Genomic DNA, 27,050 nt, shown 5'->3' on the forward strand with positions numbered 1-27,050 from the left:
TGAGGAAATCATGAGTGAATTGGAAACAGGCGAGGGAATCATGAGTGAATTGGTAACAGGTGAGGGAATCATAAAGGAATCATAAGGGAATTTTTCTAGACCTTCATCAGTGGTCACAGGACGCTGCCTACGGGGCGCTGTTGGCTGGATATGTTTTTGGTTGGTGTACTATTCCCAGTCCAGCAGTGACAGTGAGGTCCATCAGCATTGATGTGTCCGATCCACTCATACCAGCACAACACACACTAACACACCACCACCATGACAGTGTCACTGCAGTGCTAAGAATGATCCACCACCTAAATAATACCTAGTGTGTAGTGGTCCTGTGAGAGTCCTGACCATTGAAGAACAGCATTAAAGGGGGATAACAAAGTATGCAGAGAAACAGATGGACTACAGTCAGTAATTGTAGAACTACACATCGCTTCTATATGGTAAGTGGAGCCGATAAAATGGACAATGTGTGTAGAAACAAGGAGGTGGTTTTAATGTTATGGCTGATCGGTGTATGTGTTCAGCTGATGGTGCATTGCATCATGATGCTTTTTTAAGCATCAGCTTCCGTCCTCAGACAAGGGCACAATTAACGATGGACACAAACATAAACGTAACCTTGAGGTGAAAGAGGTTCTGTAGGGTCTGATTAAAGAGCCAGATTTATTTCAGGTCCAAGGTGTTTTTCATTCATGAGGTAACTACTGGACAATATTCCATCTTGCAGAAAACTCTTACACCTTGTTTATACTAGAAAAGCACTTTTTCCGTTCTTTCTAGACCCCCCCCCCCCCCCCCCCCCCCCATGTGAAAAATGGTAAAACCTTGTTATTATAAATAGTACGTTTTCGCCCATAAAAAGAAGAAAAATGACCAGACTTACCAAGAATTCAAAGAGGTGACATTGTTATCGAAGCTTAAAGAGTCCCTTGAGACTCTAAAGCTTTTTCCTCTTAGCAAATTTATCTGGCTTGCAAGCTGTGTGTCAACTACGCATACATAAAGAATGGTTTAGGAATATTTTGACACGCTAGGCCACCATTAAATAAATCACAGACAATATAACGATGTTAAATCTGGACTAAAAACTCACTCATAATTGAGTTTATTAGCAATTAGCCTGTCAGATTTTGTGCAACCTGCCTCCATGCTATTAAATGCCTTAAATTAATTATGTACTTACGATTTAAAGGTTTATTTCAAATAAAATGGATTAAGAAGGATATACACTAGACGCCTTTGTTGTTGTTTTTTTCTATTTTATTTATGCACTTTCACCCAATTTAGCGTAGTCAATTTGTCTCCTGCTGCTGGGGGATCCCCGATTGCAGTCGAGGTGGGTATATTGCTCCTCACGCCTCCTCCGACCCACGCACAGCCCTTAGCGGAACCCCTTTTCACCCATGCATCCTGCACAGGCGCCTCTCTATCTGCTAATCAGTGTCCTTACACAGCGTTCGAAGACCCCACCCACATAGTCCGGTCATCCCGCCCTAGCAGAAACGTGTCTGCTGCAGGCACTGCGGATAATGCCCGCTAGATGGCGCCCGAGTTTCGAACCAAGGAGTTCAGAATCTCGGCGCTGGTGTGCTAGCGGCAGATTCCGCTGCGCCACCTGGGCGCCCAGACGTCTTCGTTTTGTAAACAGCGGCTATAACAACAAAACTGTTGATTTTTTAATATGCAGGCTTACAAAAGCCTATTTTTAGCAATCCTGACTCCAAGGTTTCAGTGACAATTTGTGTTCATTCATTCATTGTCTGTTGCTTTATCCGATTCAGGGTCACGGTGGGTACGATTCACTGGGCAAAAAGCAGAAAAGACATTTCAGGCAGGTGTTTCCTGCCTTTCGCCCAATGAAACTGACCCACCACAACCCTGACCAGGATAAATCCATGGCAAAACAGACAATGCATGAATGAATGAATACAGAATAGCATCCAGTTCTATAGTAAAATAGAACACCTTTATTTATAATATATACATATACACGTGTCTTTGGAAGCTGGGGTCAGAGAGCAGGGTCAGCCATCGTACAGCGTCCCTGGAGCAGAGAGGGCTAGGGGCCTTGCTCAAGGGCCCAACAATGGCTGCCTGGCAGAGCTGGGATTAGAACTCTCAACCTTTCAGTTGATAGCCCAAAGCTCTATCCGCTAGGCTACCACTGTCTAAATATCTAAATGCCTTATTCAAGGCCGTTCAGGTGGCGCAGTGGTAAAACACGCTAGCACACCAGAGCCTGGATTTTTAATACGTCGTATCCAATGTCAGTTCTGACTGTTGTTCAGGGTGGGATAAGCCGGACCAGGGCTCCTCATACCTCAGCTGGCTGATTGATGGGGAATAATGCTGATCAGGGTGTGGCTCTCCGTGCACAATGCTGATCCGCATATGAACTCAACTTGTGCAGGTGAAAGTGGAGGGTTGTATTGGTAGAGGGTAATTGGGTACGACTAGATTAGGGGACAAAATTGGGGGAAATAATTCTTAGAAATAGAGAAAAAAAAAAGGTATTTAAAATCAATGTTTTTAAATGAGAACAAAGTCTAGCAAACATTTTATTCAGTCAGTTAATCTGAGCTCATGGTGTGATTTTAACTTAATAAGGTATACTGCTTACTGAGGAACAAAGTACATTAGAAGGGTAGGTTTAATTTGTTTTTAACAAATTGTGTCTCTGCTGATAAACAGTGTAATTAAGAGACTGGAAGAATTTATAGCACTGCTAAGCAAGGTCAACATCAGGGCTGGCACAACACCCACATGAGCACAGGTGGGGGTCGGTCTTCCAAAAACAGCGTGCCATATTGATTATAGGGATAATACGGTACGTTTGGCAAAATATTTTATTTGTAAAATGTAATTTATACAAGAGTATAAATTAGTATAAAGGAGAATAAATTCACCGCTCAGCGGTCAAAACACACACTGGAACCAGAGTTGGGATCTCGAATACATCGTATCGAATCTCAGCTCTGCCTACCGTCTAAGGCTGAGTGGCCACATGAACAACGATTGGCCTGTTGTTCAGATGGGCGGGACTAAGCCGGATGGGGGTCTCTCTTCCATGACTGGTGCAATTACGACCTCTGCTGGCTGATTGACACAACACTGCTGGCTCCGTACACAACACTGAGCTGCACTGCACTCGTCAAAGTGTAGGTGATAAGATGCATGCTGCCCACGTGTCGGAGGGGGCGTGGGTTAGCTTCGTTATCCTCAATCAGAGCGGGGATCGGTGGATTGGTGGAGAGGAAGCATGACACAATCGGGCAATTGGACTAGCTAAAAGGGAGAAAATGCATAAAAACTAAAATATATATTAAAAAAAAAGGAATAAATTCTACTGACACCAAACTATCATGGGTAACAGAGTAAACATAAAAACATGTTAATTTTGTACTTGAATAATTATTTTTAAAACTAGTTGAAGTGCTCCCATGCAGGTGTCTAACACACAGACAGACAGACAATTAAGGGGCGTGCACACATATAGTTATAAACAGCTCATTTAGGTGGCGCAGTGGTAAAACACGCTAGAACACCAGAGCTGGGATCTTGAATACATCGTATCGAGTCTCAGCTCTGCCATGAACAACGATTGGCCTGTTGTTCATATAGGGGTGGGGTAGTAGTAAGCCGGATAAGAACTCTCTCATAACTGATGCAACTACGACCTCTGCTGGCTGATTGATGGCGCCTGCACAGAGACGAGGAAGGAATGCACTGATCAGGGTGTGTCTCTCTGTACACAGTGCTGATCTGCATTGGAGACACTGACTTGCCCTCTAGGTGAATGGTGAATGTGTGTCTGCCCTGCGATGGACTGGCACCCCGTCCAGGGTGTTACTGTGTGGCTTGCGCCCATTGAAAAACTGGGATAGGTTCCAGCACCCCTACCCCCCGCGACCCTGATTGGATAAGCGGTAAAGAAAGTGAATGAGTGTATCACCCATGTGTAAAAGTAATTGGCCCCCTAAATCTAAAAACTGATTGTGCCACCCTTGGCAGTCACACCAACAATCAAACGTTTGCGAGGAACTTTTGAGGAACTTTGGTCCCCTATTATTTGTTTTAATTTGGCTACATTGGTGGGTTTTAATGTCTTGCCACATCATCTCAATGGGACTCAACCCAGGACTTTGACTCAGCTACTTCAAATCTGTTGAGCCATTCAGATATTCAGATGTGGACTTGCTGGTGTGCTCTGGATCATTGCCCTGCTGCTTTAAGTCACGAACTGACTGGTGGACGATCTGCTTGACCACAACTGACCAAGAGCAGATCATGGTTCCATTTATTAGGGCAAGTCTTCAAAGTCCTGCAGAAGCAAAGCTGCCCCAGAGAATCACACCACCATCACCATGTTTGACTGTTGGTATGAAGTTCTTAAGGGAGAATGGAGTGTTAGCTTTACGGCAGATATAACTGGACACGTACCTTTCTAAAAATGTTTTATATTTGACTAAATCAAGCCACATCCTAAACGTTTTGGGGGTCATCTAGAAGCTTTTTGGCAAATGCGAGACAATCAGTGGCTTTTGCCTGGCAGCTTTCCCTCAGATACCATTTTTGCACTGACCTCATGCACACTGACCCTATCTGACCTACATTAGATGTTTATCTGGGTTTTTTAGTGACCTCCTGGATGAGTTGTCGATGTGATTTAAGGTAAACGTTTGATAGGCAGCCCCTTCTGAAAAGGTTCAACAATGGTCCAAGTTATTTGTTTTCCACTTGTATAAATTAGCTCTCACTGTGGTTCGCTGGAGTCCCAGAGTCTTCGCAATGGGTTTGTCTACTCTTTCCAGATTGGTTAATATTTGGTTTGGACTAGCTAATATTTAATATTTGTGCAATTCTAGCTTTACACTGCATGTATTGTCTGTAAAAATGATCTTGGCTCAAGTCTAGTCGCCCCTTCTTCGGTAGCTCTAGCCAAAACTATACTTTTAGCCTGAATAAACATGAGAAAAACAGGAATGCATTCATGTAGAATGCATTTATGAATCTTCACGAAGGAAATGCAATCTAGATCCGTAGCCTCCATCAACATTCACAGAACTGTGCATAAAAGAAACAGAATTTACTGATCTAATAAAAAAGAGAAATGTTTTGTGCACCTGTCATCACAGCAGTATGAAATTAAAGGCATATTTTCCAGCTGACAAAACCAAACCAGACAAGCTCTACCGGGAAATTTTAATGTAAAAATGTTTCCCTGTCATAATTATTGAATTTATGAATCTCCAAGTATCAGGTGCAGCTGCCTGTGCAATCAATCTTTCTTTAGCTCTCGGTCACATGTCATTTGTCCATTTTTATACCCGTGAATAATAAATTCACCTGTTTTTTGTTTCATACACACAAGAACGGCTTAGATATTGTAAAGTTACAGTAATGAAAATAAATACACCTGCAAATAATTCTGGAATGTCTTCATATGTGATGTCAGAAAGACCATGAGGTGCATTATTTTTATGTTATTCAGCCATATAAGGTAAATACATTGTAACTATATGGCACCAAACATTAAAACAAAACTTTTAGTGAATTTAGCTGTTTCTAATACATGCACGGCCATAAAACTACATACAACCCCAAATCAGAAAAAGTTGGGACAGCACAGAAAATGAGTTTTTAGTTCATTGCAGACAGGATGAACCTGAGATATTTCATGTTTTATCTGGTCAGTTTCATTTATAAATAAACATCCATTCCTGCATTTCAGGTAATGAACACTGCATTTTTATTTTATTTGCATTTTTCATACCGTCCCAACTTTTTCTGATTTAGGGTTGTATATATAACTTTTTTTTTAATCTAATTTATGGATTTTTTCCCTTTTTCTCCCAATTTTTAGTTAGACTTCTGCTGCTGAGGACCCTGATCGCATCCAAGTAGGGTATATCTGCCTGACACACTCTCCCTCCGATGCGTCCGATGGTCTACCGACCTCTTCTTATTTACCCATACTTCAGTGGATTAGTGTGCGAGGCCTCATGCATGGGGAGTCACACACTGATCTCTGCGTTCCTCAACTTCTGTACAGGCGCCTTATGGTCCTTACACAGCTTCGAAGACCCCAACCTTTATTTTCCACCCGGTGGCCAATTTTGTCTGCTGCAGGCACTGCCAATTATGCCTGCTAGGGGATGCCTAGCTGACCGGTAGACCGGATTCAAACACAGTTCAGGAGTTCAGAATCCCAGAACTGGTGTGCTAGCGGAATATCCCACTGTACCACCTACGTGAACATCTTAATTTTTTTTTAACAGAAAATGTGAGTTATGATCATGGATTTTGCACAAACTGTATGTCATTTAAATGAATCTCTGTCTTACATACATTCAGAATACAAGAAACAAATACATAAATAAATAAAACATCTATAAATGTTCTCACCTAAATGTGGAATTTATTTTCCATAATTGCACTCATTGAAAAATGTCCCTGTTGCATCTCACAGCAACAAATGTAAAAGTAAACACGTGTAGAAATGTGGAAGCAGTTCTTGCCTCAGGCTTTGCCTGGTAAAATAAGACCGCAAATCTGTGACATTTCCAGTTCCCTTTAATTTAGTTTTAAATCCAAATGGTGATACGTACACAATACAAAAGCATGTAAAAAGTTTTACATCGATCAGGCATTATATTGCGTTGGTTCCCCTTTTGGTGCCAAAACAGCCGATTTAAGCTACAGTAGCTCGTCTGTTGGATCGGACCACACGGGCCAGCCTTCGCTCCCCACGTGCATCTATGAGCCTTGGCCGCCCATGACCCTGTCAGTGGTTTACCATTGTTCCTTTATTGGACCACTTTTCATAGATACTGACCACTGCAGACCGGGAACACCCCACAAGAGTTGCAGTTTTGGAGATGCTCTGACCCAGTCGTCTAGCCATCACAATGTAGCCCTTATCAAATTTGCTCAAATCCTTACGCTTGCCCATTTTTCCCGCTTCTAACACATCAACTTTAAGGATAAAATGTTCTCTTGCTGCCACTAACAGGTGCCGTGATGAAGAGATAATCAGTGTTTTTCACTTCACCTGCCTGGTCGGTGTGTATAATAAAGTCCCTATAGCTTCCAGTTCCAGATCTTGTAGGATTACTCTTGCTACTGTCTGACTGGCACATAAAAACGACAGGGGATGAGCGTGAGTATAAAAATAATCATACAGAAAAAAATGATTATTAATAACAGAATGTGTCAGGACAGATATAAGCTTGTTTTACTATCTGCTTTAAGGAGGCCTCAAAATAATAAGATGTGTGGCATGCGGGTATAAATAAAAGTCTGGTATAAATCGATGAAACAAACCCCTAGGTGCCTGGCGTATTAAAAAAAGTAACAATGAGAACATGTTTTACCAAGATTTCATTCTAGTTCTCCCAATAAATCTGACATGTAAGACGTTTTTAGTGTAAGATTATGCTAATTACCTAGAACGACAATTTTATGACCTATATTACACACCAAGGGTGCTAATAATTCTGGAGCTGATTTTATATTCTTTGGTCTTATATTCTCTCTTTAAAGACCTTAAATTAGTTGTAACTACCTTTTTGCAAATTAATTAGACTCATCGTAGGCCAGAGAACAATGAAATTGCTTTACAGCACATTCAGCAAAGCTCTTTAATTTCCCCTAAAGCTGCAGTAATTAAATGCTCTGTTCAGTCCTCGCTCGGCGGACGTATGAATTAACTTGAAGCGCTGTCGGCCGAGGAACTCGGTAGCGATGGATTTAAAGATACCGGCCTTGCCTTGACACCACATTGTCCCCACTTCGTAGAAAAACCCTTAGTCATCCTCACCCTCGACTGGCTCCGAGGCAAATCCCTAAAGCAATCGGACAACAGTGTCCAGAAGACCTTTCACATTCCTGTCAACGGACGCCTGATGAAGACAAAAGTCTTCGGTGAAGTCTTTGGGCCAGAAGGTTTCGGCGAGCACGGACAAAAGCTGCGCCTAATTACGATAATTAATTAAATTCGTGATTTGCACTTAATTGAAGTCATTTATCACCCCACCACAGGGTCCATTAATTATTTATACGCATCTATAAAAGGGACTTCAGAGAGGACAAAGGTTTGGCTGCCATCCAGAGTTCATGTGCTGCTGTAATTCGTCTCTGAGTTTGTATTTACAACAAAAACTCTTTCAGCTGATTTTTTTAGACAGAAAAAATGAGAATGCAATAACCTGATACTAATAAGCTAAAAAGTTACCCAATGTTCCATTTTCATATCAACCATAACATTAAAACCACCTCCTTGTTTCTACACTCACTGTCCATTTTATCAGCTCCACTTACCACATAGGAGCACTTTGTAGTTCTACAATTACTGACTGTAGTACATCTGTTTCTCTACATACTTTTTTAACCTGCTTTCACCCTGTTCTTCAATTGTCAGGACTCCCAGGACCACTACAGAGTAGGTATTATTTAGGTGGTGGATCATTCTCAGCACTGCAGTAACACTGACATGGTGGTGGTATGTTAGTGTGTGTTGTGCTGGTATGAGTGGATCAGACACAGCAGCGCTGCTGGAGTTTTTAAATACCGTGTCCACTCACTGTCCACTCTATTAGACACTCCTACCTAGTTGGTCCACCTTGTAGATGTAAACTCAGAGACGATCGCTCATCTATTGCTGCTGTTTGAGTTGGTCATCTTGTAGACCTTCATCTGTGGTCCCATGGGGCACTGTTGGCTGGATATATGTTTGGTTGGTGGACTATTCTCAGTCCAGCAGTGACAGTGAGGTGTTTAAAAACTCCATCAGTGCACCACCATGTCAGGGTCACTGCAGTGCAGAGAATGATCCACCACCTAAATAATACCTTCTCTATAGTGGTCCTGACCATTGAAGAACAGGGTAAAAGCAGGTTAAAGAAAGCATGAAGAGAAACAGATGGACTACAGTCAGTAGTTTTAAAACTACAAAGTGCTTCTATATGGTATATGTAGCTGATAAAATGGATAGTGAGTGTAGAAACAAGGAGTTTGGTGTTCCTAGGTCCTATTGTTTTTAGTACATTAGCTTTTTTACGTTAAGCGTTTTAGACTCTTGCTTTTACCAGGTCATATCAAACAATTCGTCACATTGGAGTCAAACTTGGTGAACTTTGAGAATGGCAGCAAGTGCTAAAATCTCAAGCCAACAGGGCAAAAGTGCGCAGTGAGGTGCAGAGGCAAGCTAAGCAACACTGCCACACTTCCCTTCCCTTACTCCACATTTATAATTGTTGTGGGGGCGATTCAGGATGGTTCTTCTTTAGCACATATTGATCAGGTTCTATTGCAAATCTTTCAACCAGCAGCTTTATCTTTAGGGACAGATTTAGACAAACAGTAAAGTTTAGGGCTTGATTTAAATGAGTGTGAGTAAAAGAGCGAGTCCTGAGGCTGCAGGAAGGAAAAGCTCAGGTGCCGATCCTGTCACACAGGGCAGTTCATAAAGGGGGAATCTCAGGTTACAAACCTGTCAGAGGGGAAGGATTGAGGGTTGAGCCTGACATTTGGTAATAAACAGAGCCTGGACTTGACATTTGGAGAGTGACAGGGCTGTGGGCTGACAGGGGAGAAAACAATGCCTGAAACTCACTCACGGGAAGGGTTGAAGTTGAAATTATCTTACTTGGGTTTGCAGGGTCTAAAACTTTGGGGAAAATTTGGGGAAGAGTTTGAAGCAGACTCAGAGCTGGTAACTGCCTTGAGTAAAAAATCTGATTGGAGAACTGCAGAGAGTGATTTTAAAGAATTACTAAAAAAAAACTCTTTTTAGTTAGGTTTTAGTCTTTTAGGTTTTGGATTGATTAAGGAGCAACTGGAGGCCATACGTTGGTCAATGCTTCCAACATCGCTGTGGCTTTTACATTCAAGTGTTAAAAAATCTTTAGTAATGCAAAGAAACCCACATGGGGATCCCATTTTTTGACATATAATTTATATATATATATATATATATATATATATATATATATATATATTATTTATGCATTTTCTCCCTTTTTTCTCCCTTTGTAGTGCATCTAATTGCCCGATTGCGTCATGCTTCCTCTCCACCAATGCCGATCCCCCGCTCTGATTGAGGAGAACAAAGCTAACCCACACCCCCTCCGACACGTGGGCAGCATGCCGTATGCATCTTATCACCTACACCTTGATGAGTGCAGTGCAACTCAGCACTGTGTACGGAGAGACACACCCTGACAGCACTCTTGAGAGAGACCCTATCCGGCTTAATCCCACCCCTATCTGAACAACAGGCCAATCGTTGTTCATGTGGCTGCTGAGCTGCCCCGTTTTTTGATAATTAATACAAAATTTCCCTCAAACTTTAAAGCAAGTATTTGTAACAAGGGTCAAGGTCCAAATAGACAGTTTTTTATGAAGTAACTTTGGCTGCATAAATACAGCTGTAGCTTAGTGGTTAAGGTACTGGACTAGTAATCAGAAGGTTGCCGGTTCAAGCCACACCTCTGCCAGGTTGCCACTGCTGGGCCCTTGAGCAAGAACCTTAACCCTCAATTGCTTAGACAATATACTGTCACAGTACTGTAAGTCAATTTGAATAAAAGTGTCTGTTAAATGCTGAAAATGTACATATAAATACCCAACATTCATTTTTAAAGCCCTCACACACTTTATTTTACCTTATATTCCTTATTTTACTTTCAAATAAATTAATTTTAGTACATTCCAGCATTTTCCCTTTAAAAACTGCGATTACTTGTGCTCACTATATGCCAAAGGTATTTAGACACCTGACCATGTGTGACCTCTGTGTGATCGCTTTAGCTATAATAACAGCTACTCTTCTGAGAAGGCTTCTCTCAACACTTTGAAGTATATCTGTGGGACTTTGTGCCCATTCAGTCAAAGGAGCATTTGTATGGTTGGCCAATTGAGGTTCCAGTTCATTCGAAATCTGTTCACTGGAGTTTCTTTAAACAGAGCTTTTCTTCATGTCTTTATAGACCTTGCTTTGTGCACAGGGACACAGTCATTCTGGGAGAGGAAGGGGCCTTCCCTAAACTGTTGCTACACACTTGGAAGCATATAATTTCCTTTATATAACTGATTCATTACACCTGTTGGCAATGTTTCAGATTCCTCACAACTTTCAGAGGGATAAAACCAGCAGTTCATGACCCTGGAGTCATGTATGAGTCCATCATGAGGTTCCCTAAAATGCAGATTGAGATACAGAATATTTTTACAAACCCAGTTTCAACTAATGATCAGGTGATGGGGATTTGGGTGGCTGAGGCCTCGCAAAGGATTGGCGTCCTGTCTGAGGGGTGTTACCGCATTGCACCCAGTGATTCCAGGAAAGCCTGACTCACCATTACCCTAACCAGTAGTGGAACAAGTGGTGGAACAATATTAGATGTGAAATATTTACAACATATCAATACACATCCATGAGTTCACTTTAAAATCTCATTATTTTAGGCTACAGATACAGATAACCAGCTACATACCGAGCGGTGACATCTCAGGCACTTCGGCGGTGTACGGTCCATCTGGGAACTTTGGCTCATTGTCGTTTATGTCCTGAACCTTAACGATGAACTCGGACTCTCTCTCTACCGGGATGTTGGTCTCACGATCCACAGCTTGAGCCCTAAGCGTATAGTAGCCTTGCTCCTCTCGGTCCAGACGTTTGGTAGCATGGATGTCCCCTGTGTTTTCATCGATGGTGAAGATGGAGGATGCCCCTTCTCCGGTCAAGACATACTTTACGTTTCCCTCACCGTTATCCACATCGGAATGAAGCTGGAAAACAAGAACGTCAGAGTTAGGAAGCATACATATCGAGGTTATACAAGAACAATTCTGAATCCTGGTGAATTATATGTAAGATGAGTAAAATAAATAAATAAATAAATAAATAAATAAACAAAAATATAAACTTATAATTGTGCTTGCAGATAGCAAAGGTCACATTTCAAGCATGAACCTTATTAGCAGTGGTGCTTTTGTCCAGGTGCCTCAACCAGACCTAGAGAAACCCTGTCAACCTCCCTCCCTCAGACATCTGTGCCAGTTCAATGCCCTAAACCCCGGAACACAATAATAAGGAGGAATGCCCACATTATATTAGCCATACATCGTGTATGACCAATTATGCATGTTTTGCCTTTGCAACTGAACAGCTCTGATGTCTAGACTTGGTCAGCCTATACAATTATTCTGTACTCGTTAAAATATCTGGTCATAAAAGGAGAGAGCAGCCCATGAAATAAGTCTAAATAGTATGTACTGTATATATTAAATAGTATGTTAAGCCCCCATTATAGGTGGGGTAAGGTCTAGCTCAGAGCTGCAATGGGAGGGAGGAGATTAGGAGATAAATTGGGGGTAAATTAGTGGTTACACCTGTAGAGTCTAACTATCCAGGGTATTTAAACCTTGTTTTGTTTCTCTTGTGTTTGTCTTTGTGTGCAGTAATGATCACCAGACTAAAAAGCTGACTACGAAGATGAAAAGCAATTATTTTGTTTCCTTTGTAGGACTGGTTTGTTTTGGTGTGTGTTTAAGAATATATTGTCTGTCTTTCCTTAATCCTGATTTCTCCTTGCTGGTCCAAAATAACTTGTTATAGCTAACAAGTTTCAATACTAACAGTAACATACATAAACACACTATATACACTGATCAGCCATACCATTAAAACCACCTCCTTGTTTCTACATTCACTGTCAATTTTATCAGCCCCACTTACCATATATGAGCACTTTGTAGCTCTACAATTACTGACTGTAGTCCATCTATTTCTCTACATGCTTTGTTAGCTCCCTTTAATGATGTTCTTCAGTGATCAGGACTCTCACAGAACCACTACAGAGCAGGTATTATTTAGGTGGTGGATCATTCTCAGCACTGCAGTGACACTGACATGGTGGTGGTGTGTTAGTGTGTGTTGTGCTGGTATGAGTGGATCAGACACAGCAGCGCTGATGGAGTTTTTAAACACCTCACTTTCCCTGCTGGACTGAGAATAGTCCACCAACCAAAAGCGCCCTGTGGGCAGCGTCCTGTGACCACTGATGAAGGTCTACAAGATGACCAACTCAAACAGCAGCAATAGATGAGCGATCATCTCTGACTTTACATCTACAAGGTGGACCAACTAGGTAGGAGTGTCTAATAGAGTGGACAGTGAGTGGACACGGTATTTAAAAACTCCAGCAGCGCTCCAGTGTCTGATCCACTCATACCAGCACAAGACACACTAACACACCACCACCATGTCAGTGTCACTGCAGTGCTGAGAATGATCCACCACCTAAATAATACCTGCTCTGTAGTGGTCCTGTGGGGGTGCTGACCATTGGAGATCAGGGTGAAAGCAGGCTTAAAAAAACAGTATGTAGAGAAATAGATGGACTACAGTCAGTAATTGTAGAACTACAAAGTGCTTCTATATGGTAAGTGTGGCTGATAAAATGGACAGTGAGTGTAGAAACAAGGAAGTGGCTTTAATGTTATGGCTGATCTGTGTGTACTCTGTATACATAAAACTATTCTTTCCAGTTGCCTATTGCAATTCCCTTGCCGTTTTTATTACCCCCACACTGGTCAGGGAGAGCACACTAGCACCCACCCCACGCCAACACATGTATAGTAGTTGGGCATTATGCTCTAAGCTCTAAGTTTGCTCTCTGTAGGTGAACAACACATGCAATTTGACCAGGGTGCGCAAACATTTGCATACGACTGTAATAAGGATGAGTAAATGAGCGTGTAGCCTACATTACATTCACCAGGCTAAAAAAGCCAATTAGAGAAATCTTTCCCGGAAGCCTCTGACACAGATTCAAGACGGTCAGTTGGCATCAAAGTGTCCTGATGATTCAAATTTTGTCATGGGCAAAGGGCAGCCACAGAGCAAGTGTTCAAAATCAAACAGCGATTGATCATAGTGCACAAAAGGAATGTTAAACATTAGGTCTGGTAAATGTTATTGTTGTCGTTTTCACCATCATTGGGTGACCATTTACCTTACCTGTACCTAAGCATCACAATATGAAACACATTACTGAGTTTAATATGTCTTCATGTTTTATTAAAAAAATTAATTAAATAAATGAATAAAGGGCGCAAGACAGCAAGCATGGTCGTTATGTTAATTACTAAAATGAACACAGAGCAAATCAAATTCAGTGTTCAGAATATAAAGTAGCCAAAATGAACAGAGATACAATCTGTTTATTAAAGCTTTTCCTGGTAACATTGGTGTAATTATTATTGGATAATAAGCAGATAATTATTATAAGATCATAAAGAGATGATTACTTCTATACTTGGACATAATGAAATATTTTCCTTTTGTTAAGTATTGACAATCCTGCAAAATAGTAAAAATCAATGTATTTCACAATTCTGCTGAATAAAATTCTTGATTCTACAGAGCATGTGCCCTGATTTTCTAGAATACTTACTGTACTGATAGTGATATTGGGTGTTAACATTATTTGCCAAAAGACACTGTTATAACAAGATGTAATTTCTAACATGCAGAAACCCCACAAGTTTATACAGTACAAACTCATTAAAGTCTAGAGCCACACATGCAGCATTTAACAAGTTCAGGATCAGTTTATAAACCTCCTCTAGTGTGTGGAGTTACTGAGTATTGCTCACACAAACACAACATCCAGGCATCCTCTACAGTTAATCACAGAGAGTAACCTTGTTTAATTCCAAAGTCCTTATAAGCAGTAAATTAAATGGTTTCACACATGTTGTGAATATTTAAGCTTATTCATATATAAAACTTAAATATTAGACATAATTAACTAAATAAGTAGTATTGTAAATCCCTATGAAACACCATATAAAAAAGAATATCTTTTTGGTGTTATTGGTTTTGTTAAAACAGCCATCTACTCCCTAGATTTATCTACTTGATTAAACATAAAGCCAAAATAACTCAAGACTGGTTGCACGGCTGGTGCTCTACATATTTACCCATAGGCCATTGCTGCTAGCCCATATTAATCAGTAATGCAAATTATGTCTACAAAAGTGTGTCCTCCCTGTAGCTATTTATAGTCAATTTAGAATTGTGCTAGTTACAGCTTTCTAGAAACGAATAAAAAGCAGTTCGTCTCAGTAACATAGGACCGTAAACATAGTCTGGTTCCTCTCAAGGTTTCTTCCTGTAATTTTTAAGGGAGTTTTTCCTTGCCACTGTCGCCCTCATTATAAAACTATTCTTATTCTAAACTGAAACATTATATGCCGGAATAATACTTGAAACATTACATTCACGTATCAGAATATGTTTTTCTACCTCACCCATTATTTACTCGGTACCATGTACTGACCAACACTTGTCTCTAGTCTTGTCTTCCTTAATTACTCCTTAGATTATGAAAGCCTTTTTGTATTTATTTTAGGCCTTCTTGAATTTTTTGTACAGATGTCAATCTGCACTGTACTGTACTGTCTTGCAATTTTTGTTCTATGTTGCACCTTGGTCCTGGAGGAACATTGTTTCGTTTCAATATGTACTCATATATAGCTGAAATGACAATAAAACCTCTCTTGACTCTCTCTCTCTTGACTCTAGACTCTCTTGAACAACACCATGGACAGTGACATAGGACCGTAAACATCAGCACCATGGACAGTGACATAGGACAATAGCATCAGCACCATGGACAGTAACATAGGACCATAAACATCAGCACCATGGACAGTAACATAGGACAGTTAACATCTGCACCGTGGACAGTAACATAGGCCCGTAAACATCAGCACCATGGACAGTAACATAGGACGGTTACACCAGTGCCATGGACAGTAACATAGGACGGTTACACCAGTGCCATTAACAGTAATACAGGGCAGTCACATCAGCACCGTGGACAGCAACATATGACAGTAGCATCAGCACCATGAACAGCAATACGACAAACCCAATGTGTCCAATAGGCAGACAAAACAGACAACAAATGTAAAGATATAAAGTATAAAAGATCACTGCTATGGTCATCACTATCCTCTTGCAATCGGACAATCAAGCTCAAATGTAACTGGGAAAATATAAAAAAAAATAACTACTGACCATACCAAAACAGTTAACAGTGTTGTGTGCGCGAAAAATAAGGGTTTAATTATGGCTTTACTGGCAGATTGAGAGCACAAGCACTAGGTTACTTCCATCCCTAAAATTTTAAACATGGTGGTTCATAAATACAAGGTCAAGCAGCAGACAATGGGGGAAAAAAACCCACCTGCTTGAATGTTGGCACCAAAAATGCCATGAAGTCATCCAAGAGCAATGTGAAACATGAAAAGCAAGCCAAGATGCATTAAAACTGTGACTAAAAAAACTGACATGCTTCTGTAAATAAATTACCCATAGCCATGCTTTGTACTTAAGAGTCCTGGTGCTGGACCTGGTGCTGGACCTGTCTCCCATTAAAACATATAGCAAATTATGAAGTGAAATATAGAAGAACAGACAAGACTGTTTCTTCCTTCTGTCCCAGCCCGGTTTGTACATCAATACCTGTACTTCTGTTTTATCAGAACATTAACAAGGCATTTGCATTTCTATTTATCCAAGATTTATTTTTATTTACTTGAACTGACAGGTACAACAGCATATCATAGGTAAAACATAAATGTTACATTTTTAAACGTACAGTACATGTCCCAAAGCTGTATATAATAAAAAAAAAACACTGTAAGTAGAGTGAAAAATAACCATGTGAAACACTATATGATGCTTTCTGGCTCTACTGGGAAAGCACAGCGGTGCAGCAGTGGTGCAGTGGATCAAATCATGTACACACAGTTATATACATTGGCAGGCTGCTGTCTGATAAAGCCACTGTTTGCATCGTAAGCTAACTCAGTACCTTAATTACAAAATAATAATGTAATAATCAGATTATGCAGTACGCACTAATGAATGTACAATGATTGCCTAAATTAGACTGCTAGTTCTTACTTCAGTAGTCACTTCAGCAACCACATCACTCATCACATATTAATCAGTTCAAACAACAGTGACAAATATTTATAGCCACTGTACGTACGCATGTCACCTTAAAATAGGGAAAGGTCTTCTATTCAGTTTAAGTTTAAATCCTTAAATGTGCTCAGCCCAATTTTAAAAACAAATGATGATGTTTCTGTTTAAAATGTATATTACAGTAGCGTCAAACAGATGCAGATACAGCAGCGTCAAACAGATGATGTGTCAATGAAACGCTTGATTGACTTTCTAATGAGTTCATGTTTTACTTCACAACCGGGAAAAGTCTGGATGTTTTTAATTATAAGCACATTTACAAAAACGAATTATATTCCTAATGGGACACACGGTTATAAATTTAATAGCATCTGTAACAACATAAGCTAAGGTAAGCAGAATTATGGATTTTTTGCTGTGTTTGGGATTTTGGCCGCTGTGCCGTAATTTGCAATGAAAACAAAACGTCAGTTTAAGCTTTTAACTAGTACCTAGGAAAGTAAAGGCATGAAGTCAAATGGCAAAATACAGTCACTAATCTGTTGTTGTTTTTTTTATCTGAACTTACATATTATTTGTTTATTTCTATGCTACATTTCCAATATATGGTTTGTATATATTATATTGACTCGTGACTTGACTCGGACTCTAGCCTAAAGACTCGTGACTCGACTCAGATTCGTTTTTGGGACTTGTGAACATCTCTGCCTCTCACTAGCTCTGCTCTCAGTTTAAATCAACTGTCAGCTGAAAATAAATTAAATGGTCTTTTTACTGACGCCATTAATCAAACAGTGAAACGGATGCCACCTGTGCAACAAGTTCAGTCGTGAAATTTCCTTGCTACTAAATATTCCACAGTCAACTGTGACAACAGTTTGGGGATGGCCCCTTCCTGTTCCAACATGACTACACATCAGTGCACAAAGCAACATGACTGGCCTGACCTCAACCAGACAGAATACCTTTGGGATGAATTAGAGCGAAGACTGCGAGTCAGGCCTTCTCGTCCAACATCAGTGTCTGACCTCACAAATGCGCTTCTGAAAGAATGGTCAAAAATTCCCATAAACACACTCCTAATACTTGTGGAAAGCCTTCTCAGAAGAGTTGAAGCTGTTATAGCTGCAAAGGGTGGGCCAACATCATATTAAACCCTAGGGATTAAGAACGGGATGTCACTCAAGTTCATATGTGTGTGAAGGCAGACGAGCGAATACTTTTGGCAATATAGTGTATATGTAGTTTAAAATAGATTTTTATGACATCGCAAGAGGTCCACCATCACCATCACATTACATGATTTTTACTCTTCCCAATCAAATGCAACAGAACCCCTGTAGGCTCACTGAGATTAATAGTGGGCCCCGGCCCCTGGTGAGAACCTCTGATCTAAAGCACACTGCTATACATTTTCAAGATTCTACCACTACTCTTTTACTTAAACTAGTTGGTACCTGGCCTTAAGAAATATTAGCAGTATTTGGAACATCTGCCAGCTGGCATGAACGCGTGTAATAATCTGACAGCAGCTCCAGAGCCACATGTCTGTGTGCAGACTTAACGGGAAAATACATCCAGACAGTTTTGGCAGAGATAAGGCGAGTTTTAGTGTCTGCTGGATGGGAGCCAATCAGGTTAAGTCAGAAGTGATTTTCACAATTGTAAATACATCCAACTGGTATCTCAGAAGTGAAGGTTGTGAAATGTACATTTGCTTGTTGCTGGGGCCGTACCATTAGTAGCATGTACTTTCAGAGTTTTCATTTTACATCAGTGCATTAGGGACCCCTAATTAGATCAAGTTACACTACACAGATAAGTCAAAATATATCAGCTGCATGTTAAAAGTACATGAGTTTTAAAGTTGCCAGATCTCTGTACTGTTCACACTACACAACTCTTACATTTTTATATGTATATCTGTAATTTGTATATATTGTATATTTTCTATTACTATTATTTTTACTGTTGTTTTTATTTTTTACTCACTCACGCACTGTCTTAACCGCTTATCCAATTAGGGTCGCAGGGGATGGGGGGTGCTGGAGCTTATCCCAGCTTTTCAATGGGCGCAAGGCACACAGTAACACCCTGGACAGGGCACCAGTCCATCGCAGGGCAGACACACACACACACACACCCGTTCACCTATAGAACAATTCAGTGTCTCCATTTAACCTGACTGCATGTTTTTGGACTGTGGGAGGAAACCAGAGCTCCCGAAGGAAACCCACACAGACACGGGGGGGAGAACATGCAAACTCTGCACAAAAAGGACCCGGACTGGACTGCCCCACCTGGGGATCGAACCCAGGACCTTCTTGCTGTGAGGCGACAGTGCTACCCACTGAGTTTGAGTTTAAGTTGAGTGTAAACCTAAATCCTAATAAACAAACAAACATACATTAAATTACTACCATTAAATTTACTTAAAAACCACCTTAATGCGCCCAGGTGGCGCGGCGGGATATTCCACTGACGCATCAGCACAGAGTTTCTGAACTCCCGTGTTCGAGGCTCAGTGTTGCCACTGGTCGACTGGGCGCCATCTGGCGGGCATAATTGGCAGTGCCTGCAGCAGATACTAATTGGCCACCATATCTGCAGGGTGGGGACCGGACTATATGTGCTTGGCTGGGTGGGTCTTCATACACTGTGTAAAGACCCTGATTGGCAGAAGAGACGTCCATGCAGGAAGCACGGACGAGAAGAAGAGGGCTGTACACGTGTAAAGAAGGCGTGGGCAGCGGCATGCTCTCCTTGGATGCAAATTTGGAGTCTGTCAGCAGCGGAAGACAGATTGGATGTGCTAAATCAGGAAGAAAAATGGGGAGAAAAATGCATAAAAAAATAAATTAAATAAATAAAAAAAAAACACCTTAATACTAAATTCATTAAAAAATCTTACAAATACATCAATTTTACTTCACATTTTTAAAATAATTAATTCAGTAACTGTTTATAAGAAAATAATTTCCTACATATAAGAAAGTGCATGGCTAACACACTTTAAATCTGCTTAAAATTAATTTGCACACACAGCAAGCCCAGCTTGCATTTTTTTCTAATTAAAAAAGTGAAATTTGGACTGTACAGCACTTGAATGAATAAAAGCAGTTTTGGACTCTGCGTGAGAGGGATTTTAAGTTCACACATGTTTATCCATTCAGGGATCCTGCTGTTTGTCCTTTATCTGATCCATAAAAGGATTATGACACAGTGCTATTGCTAATGGCCAAACACAGGGAGGTGTTGCTACAAAAAAAATATCATATAAATGCAAATTCTACATGCCTTAAGCCAACTTTCTACACACAGTGATGCAGGTCTAGTTTTTATCTCTTAGTCTTTCTGTTTTAGCCATCAGCAAGCAGGAATAAAGGTCACAGTGTGGTTAGCTTTTCGTGATAATGATAACAAAATGGTAACAACTGACTGCTTAAAATGATTTTTATTATATTGCACATATATACACTGATCAGCCATAACATTAAAACCATCTCCTGGTTTCTACACTCACTGTCCATTTTATCAGCTCCACTTACCATATAGAAGCACTTTGTGGTTCTACAATTACTGACTGTTTCTCTGCATGCTTTCTTACCCCCCTTTCATGCTGTTCTTCAATGGTCAGGACTCTCCAAGGACCACTACAGAGTAGGTATTATTTAGGTGGTGGATCATTCTCTGCACTGCTGTGACACTGACATGGTGCTGGTATGAGTGGATCAGACACAGCAGCGCTGCTGGAGTTTTTAAACACCGTGTCCACTCACTGTCCACTCTATTAACTCCTACCTAGTTGGTCCACCTTGTAGATGTAAAGTCAGAGACGATCGCTCATCTATTGCTGCTGTTTGAGTTGGTCATCTTCTAGACCTTCATCAGTGGTCACAGGACGCTGCCCATGGGGCGCTGTTGGCTGGATATTTTTGGTTGGTGGACTATTTTCAGTCCAGCAGTGACAGTGAGGTGTTTAAAAACTCCATCAGTGCTGCTGTGTCTTATCCACTCATACCAGCACAACACACACTAACACACCACCACCACTGAAAAACAGGGTGAAAGCAGTCTAACAAAGCATACAGAGAAACAGATGGACTACAGTCAGTAATTGCAGAACTACAAAGTGCTTCTATATGGTAAGTGGAGCTGATAAAATGGACAGTGAGTGTAGAAACATAGAGGTGGTTATGGCTGATCAGTGTAAATAACCCAACAAAGTTTCTTTACACACAATTGCAAGAAGTTTTGGTATTTTACCATCTACAGTCCATAATATTATTGATAGATCCAAATAACCTGGGACAGAAATTAAAAACATTTAAAAAATATATATATTAAAAAATGACACTCAGGTGTCGCAGCGGTAAAACACGCTAGCACACCAGAGCTGACATTTCAAACGCGTAAGTTCGAAACTCCGGCAGGCTGGGTGCCTACATGAACAATGATTGGCTGTTGTTCAAAGGCAGGATGCCAAAGGGGATTGCTCATAAGTATGCAATTACGACCTCTACTGGCTGATTGATGGAGCCTGCACAGAGTCAAGGGATAGTGAGTACACAAAGCTGATCCACATATGAACTCGCCTTGTGCAGGTGAAAAGATGCAGTTAACCACTGCACACGTTTTTGAGGGGAAGTGTGTTAGTCACAGCTCTCCTCAACCAGGGTGGAGATTAACATCAGTAGAGAGGAAGTGTAATGCAATTGGATGATTGGATATGACTAGATTGAAAGGAAAATTGGGGGAAATGGGGGAAAAATGCAAAAAAAAAAAAAGTTTTTTGTCATTACATCAGTAATTTTGCAAGAATTAAAAAAACCTGATCACTCACTTCTTGCAAATTTACAACTAATCAAAATAAGTATTTTAATAAATTATTAAATTAATCAATTAATAATAATAATAAAAATGCCTATGCTGCACACAGCAAAGAAGGTACTCTGTTCTTTCAGGGCACATCTTGTGACATCACATACTGTATTTGATTGTTTAGATGCCTTTGGCTTGTATTGTGTTCATACCTAAAACTAATCACACCAGAATTAGTTCAGAAATGAACCCGAGACCCCCTGCTCAAACGCTCTTGGTCCACTTATTTGGTGCACACTAGAGTTCGAAAGGAAACTATCACACAAACAGAACTAACAGAGCGATAGCAGCAGGGGTTGTTTTAATTGAACCAATGCCAACAAATATAAACACAACCTAAAATTTTGATATAAAATACAATACAATAAGTTCTTTCAAAAAAAAAAAATGTTTCCAGAGGAAAAAGGTATCCGAAAAGCCCAAAGCCATAAAATTTTACAGCTCTCAAAGAAGGAAAAATCTCGTAAAAGTGTCAGAAGAAGTGAAGACCTGAGAAAAAGACAAAAAAAAACTACGAGTTTCTTTTTTACAGGTTTCTGTCTACAAGGAGTAATAAAAAGCACTGCTGTCTGAGAAACATTTCAGAGTGTTTCATATGAGTTGTGTGGAGTTATGAATTAGGATTTGAGTATGGTGTTGCTCTAGAGAGGTGTCTTGTGGAAAATGCAGCAGTGACTGCAATTCTTCCTCCGGTTATGCATGGAGGAATAAGTTTTAGGTTATAGAAGCCTTTTCAGCTGGTATTACTGGTGAGCTGTTTCACTATTAACAGATGTTAACATTTAAAGATAATCCTTACTAATTCTTTTACTCGCTAATACTGTAACATTGACATGTGATATTATCTCTGGTTCTTGGTAATTTCTTGCTAATGATCTGATTATTTTTAGGGCTGCCGCAATTGGTCCTAGTCGACCTAATATAACCTAAAAGTCGATGCATGTTTATAAATGATCCCTTTTAATTTCTACAATGTTTACATTCATATAAGCATTCATATGATTTCCCTCAGCACTACTTTGTGCGTGCATGACCAAGTCGTATAAAATATCGTATTTCTTAGTGAGTTCAGTTAGACCTCACGATTTTTGAGTTTGCCGTGGCGCTCAAAGGGCAAAAAGCTTCTCATGTGAAACACTTACCACTTTGTTTACGTCGCTTAGAATGTGAAGTAAGTTTTGAGTGAATGTGTAGGTTAGAATCTCATTCTGTCGTTACTGTATGTTGGACTTAATGAGACGTGCCCACGTCTATAGCAATTTTATTTCTGCTATAAGTTTAAGCACTTTGCTTTGTGTAGAGGATGCCATAAACACATGCTGCACTTTGTTTAATATGGAGCACTTGAGAATTTGATAATGTGGACATAAACCCTGTTTACATTTAGTTTTGTGCCATGTTATTATGCCATACAGTTTGTTGTTAACATAAAAGAAGCTTAAATAAGACTATGAATCAAATTTTTTGGAGGAAAATTAATCGTTTAGATTAATCGACTAATCGACAGAATAGTCTATAGATTAATCGATAGAAAAATAGTCTTTAGTGGCAGCCCTATTACACTTTTAGGTTTAAAAACGGCCAACAACAAGCCAAATACTAAAACAACAAATTGAAATTTTATTAAAAATCATATGGCTAATAAGTATACAAATAGATTTCAGCAAACTTATTAAGTTTAGACATTTATTAAACTTTTGCCCGCACCCAATTCGTATCGCTGGTGTCAAGCAAGCGGGAGGGGGAACTAATTTGCATATAGAGAAGCTCATTTCCCCCCTACGGATTCTCTTGTAGCTCTTCCTGCAACTCTTTCATTCAGATGAGGTTCTGTCTATTCCATTAACAACTATATTGTACTTGTTTCCTAGAAGTTAGTAGAAGGTCTTGGTGCACCTGTATCACCACTAGTTCCTTTAACTACTTCACGTTTTGACTCAAAGTCGCAACAACTGTCAAATAAACACAATTTATTTACTCATTTATGATAAACGGTTAATTCTGGTCAGGGTGGGTGCTATGGGCCATTCAGGTGTCTACATACAGACATGACTGGCAATGCATGGTAGTGGGGGATGTGGTGGCCAAGGCCCAACGATGAGCCGGGGTTCTGTCTCGGGTGTGTCACTGCATAGTACCCAGTGACCCAACCTCGATAAAGTGTATAAGTGTAAATTTTCACTTTTCACAACTGGAGTAATGTGTAAATAATGAACTAATTAAATAATAACCAACAAAGAAGTCACTGTTCAATTAATGTTCGTGCTTAAAAGGTCATTTAACATATTTTTACAGCTGTGTGTTGATTTGAATTAAGAGTGAAGCCACAGACCTCTCACACATTAGCAGTAGTGGGACAGTTTAGACTGCTGATTTAAAACCCTCACCCTCACCCACATACCAGCTATGTTTTGCAGATGAATGCAAAGTGAGCATTAAAGATCAGAGATGGGGACTCGGGCAGCACATACAGCAACTTTAGACTCGACTCAGACTCGTTTCAAATGACTGACTCGACTCATGACTTGCAAACAAATGACTCGTAAACAACAAGAGTCCCTAGCATCAGCAACCCGCTGCGTCTTATCCCGCGACGAACGCAATGGGTAAATGTTACAGCCAGCTTCCGGCGTAGTGATGAAGCGTCGCTCCCTACTCCCTACACAGTTTGAAGTTCACTTTATTTGAACATTTTCGTTACCTTTGGATTGGAATCTCACTTAAAATTGTGAAATACCCTATGTAGTGCACCTCACAGGAACAACGTCATGTTTTACACACTTTGGTTACATTCATGATTAGACAGGTAGTTACTCGTTCCACAAAGTTCATCAGTTCACAAGGTTAATGTCAAACACAATTATGGACAATTTTGTATATCCAATTCACCTCATTGCATGTCTTTGGATTGTGGGTGGAAACCGGAGCTCCCAAAGGAAACCCACGCAGACACGGGGAGAACATGCAAACTCCACACATAAAAGACCCGGAACACTTATTACAATTATTATCCTTCACACTAAGATAAAAAAAGCTGCACTTGCAGTCACTGGCTGCTTCTTTTTACCTGCCAGCAGTAGATTTCCACAGAAAGCCATGAATGAATGAGCCACGCTATGCCTTCATCCACCACTAATACATAAGCCTCGACCAGACAGCACAGGGCACATTTTTGTATTGACAGTGATAGCAATGCATATGGCATGACATTCAAACACAAGAGCTTGAGATCTCGACAGGAGTAAGCTAGTGTATTAGACCAGTAGTCCCCAACCACTGGGCCATATTACTGGGCTGCACAGAAATAATAAATGATTAGAGATCGCTACAAGAGTAATTAAATTTCCAATACTGTTCAGGTGTTATTGCCCCCAATCACCACTAGGTGGGGACAGCGTCTCGTTGCAGCAAAAAAAGCTCAGGATTCACACTGATTTTCCATTCTACAGTTATTCTATTTTAAATCCCCCCGCCCCCGCCAGTCCATGAAATTATATCTCATATGAAACCGGTCCGTGGTATCAGACTGCACCACCCGAGCGCCTTGACTTTTTATTTTTTTTTTTTTTGTTCGTTTGTTTTTTGAAATAGGCAGCACAGTATTCTTTTGCAATGCTTCGTTAGACCAGAATAAACAATAAATGTGTGTTACAGAACATTAAAAATAAAGAAATTGAAACGTATTGTACTTTACCTTGCCTACGTAAAGCGGATCGCTGCCTGTATATTCCTCCAGTACAAAAAATTGATTCCATACCCAGTTCCTTTTCTGTCTCTGCAGGCTTTTCCGATGGCTTTCAAGCACTGTCCGGGCCGAAGGAACAGCCCTCACGGTAAAGCTTGACCCCCAGAAATCCAGGTCCGCTAGGGGGAGCAACAAAAACACCTGCCAGATTACACTACACATGAGGAAGAATGAGGGAGCCACAAAAGCGCATCGAAGGTCTTGCTTAAAAAATTGAAGTTCTGTTGAATTAAGTTTTAAATTCTTGTAAAAATGATAGAGTAATAAATGTCTGTCCAACTAAGCAGAGCAAAATGACAAAATTGTAGACTTTCTGGCGCTGAGGTGCATCTTTCAATCTAAACTGAGCAAAAAGTAAGAAAAAGTAAGAAAGGATTCTGCAGACTCCGGCAGTTTGTGCTCCGGTTGCTACCGGCGTTGTTAGTATGATTTAAAGTGATGAAACTCCTCTGGCTTTGAAGAAAAATGAGCCTTGTTATGAGAATGAGGCAATTGGGGTCATGGAGGTCTTGTCTTCATGGGAGAGCAGGAATAACAGGCACCTACGGGACATCATGAAGGAAGAAAGAGAACTGTTAGGAAATGTGTGCAACAGAAAAAGTAACAGAAAGAAGAAATAAAGAGGGAAATGTGTCCTATTTTAAATCCATTAAAATTTGACATTTTCACAGTTATAACAGCCTCTACTCTTCCGGAAAGGCTTTCTACAACTCAAAACCCTAATTTCACAATTGTTATGTCCTACTGGGTGGATGATTCTGGTTATACAAAAAAAGAAAATATGATGTTTCAGCTCTTCAGGGGTGGCAACAGCAGATCTGGTCCACATACCAGATTAAGCACAGTTTTTACACCAGAAATTTAACTATTTTTATCCGAGCTTGGGATCGGCATTAAAAGATAAGTAGGAAGCGCACAATCCAGTAGCTGAGCTGTGTCAGCCATCCACCCCCCAACATCAACTAATCATGTCCTTGCAGACGCACGACTGGCTGATAGCACTGCTGAGATTCAATCCCTGGATCCTCAAGTATCAGCATTAGTGGCTAGAACACTTTACCTCTGTGCCAACTGACCATCCAAATTGTTTTAATTAATATTCTAATAATATTAACATTACTAATTTATTCCAATAAGATTAATATTATTATTGATAATTATTAATTTATTTTTAATAAATACTCATACAGTAAAATAATTTAGAATATATAAACCAATAGAACATTAACAATATTTAGTTAATTTAATTTTAGGTAATTTTATTTAAAACATTTAACAAATACTTTTATCTAAAGCAACAAACAATTGTGACCAAATTTAATATAAGATCAATATATGATCGTGACTATGAGTCACTAGCTGTAGTCAATCATAATCACTAATAAGAATTTAGATGGTCATGCTACAAATGTGAACAACAGT

The 27,050-nt window shown here is 40.1% G+C and overlaps 1 protein-coding gene across 1 annotated transcript in view; it reads right to left on the reverse strand.

Moving 5' to 3' along the window:
* Positions 1-27,050, reverse strand: part of LOC134300778 (cadherin-7-like) — a 119,296-nt gene that overhangs the window by 65,474 nt on the left and 26,772 nt on the right. Inside the window, exons 2-3 of the mRNA XM_062985200.1 lie at positions 25,578-25,769; positions 11,493-11,787 (exon numbers count right to left, since the gene is read on the reverse strand). Of these exons, the coding sequence (XP_062841270.1) occupies positions 11,493-11,787; positions 25,578-25,769 (487 nt within the window). The remainder of the gene's footprint in view (positions 1-11,492; positions 11,788-25,577; positions 25,770-27,050) is intronic.

The sequence above is a fragment of the Trichomycterus rosablanca genome, chromosome 23, assembly GCF_030014385.1.
Source record: "Trichomycterus rosablanca isolate fTriRos1 chromosome 23, fTriRos1.hap1, whole genome shotgun sequence".
Taxonomy (NCBI): Eukaryota; Metazoa; Chordata; class Actinopteri; order Siluriformes; family Trichomycteridae; genus Trichomycterus; species Trichomycterus rosablanca.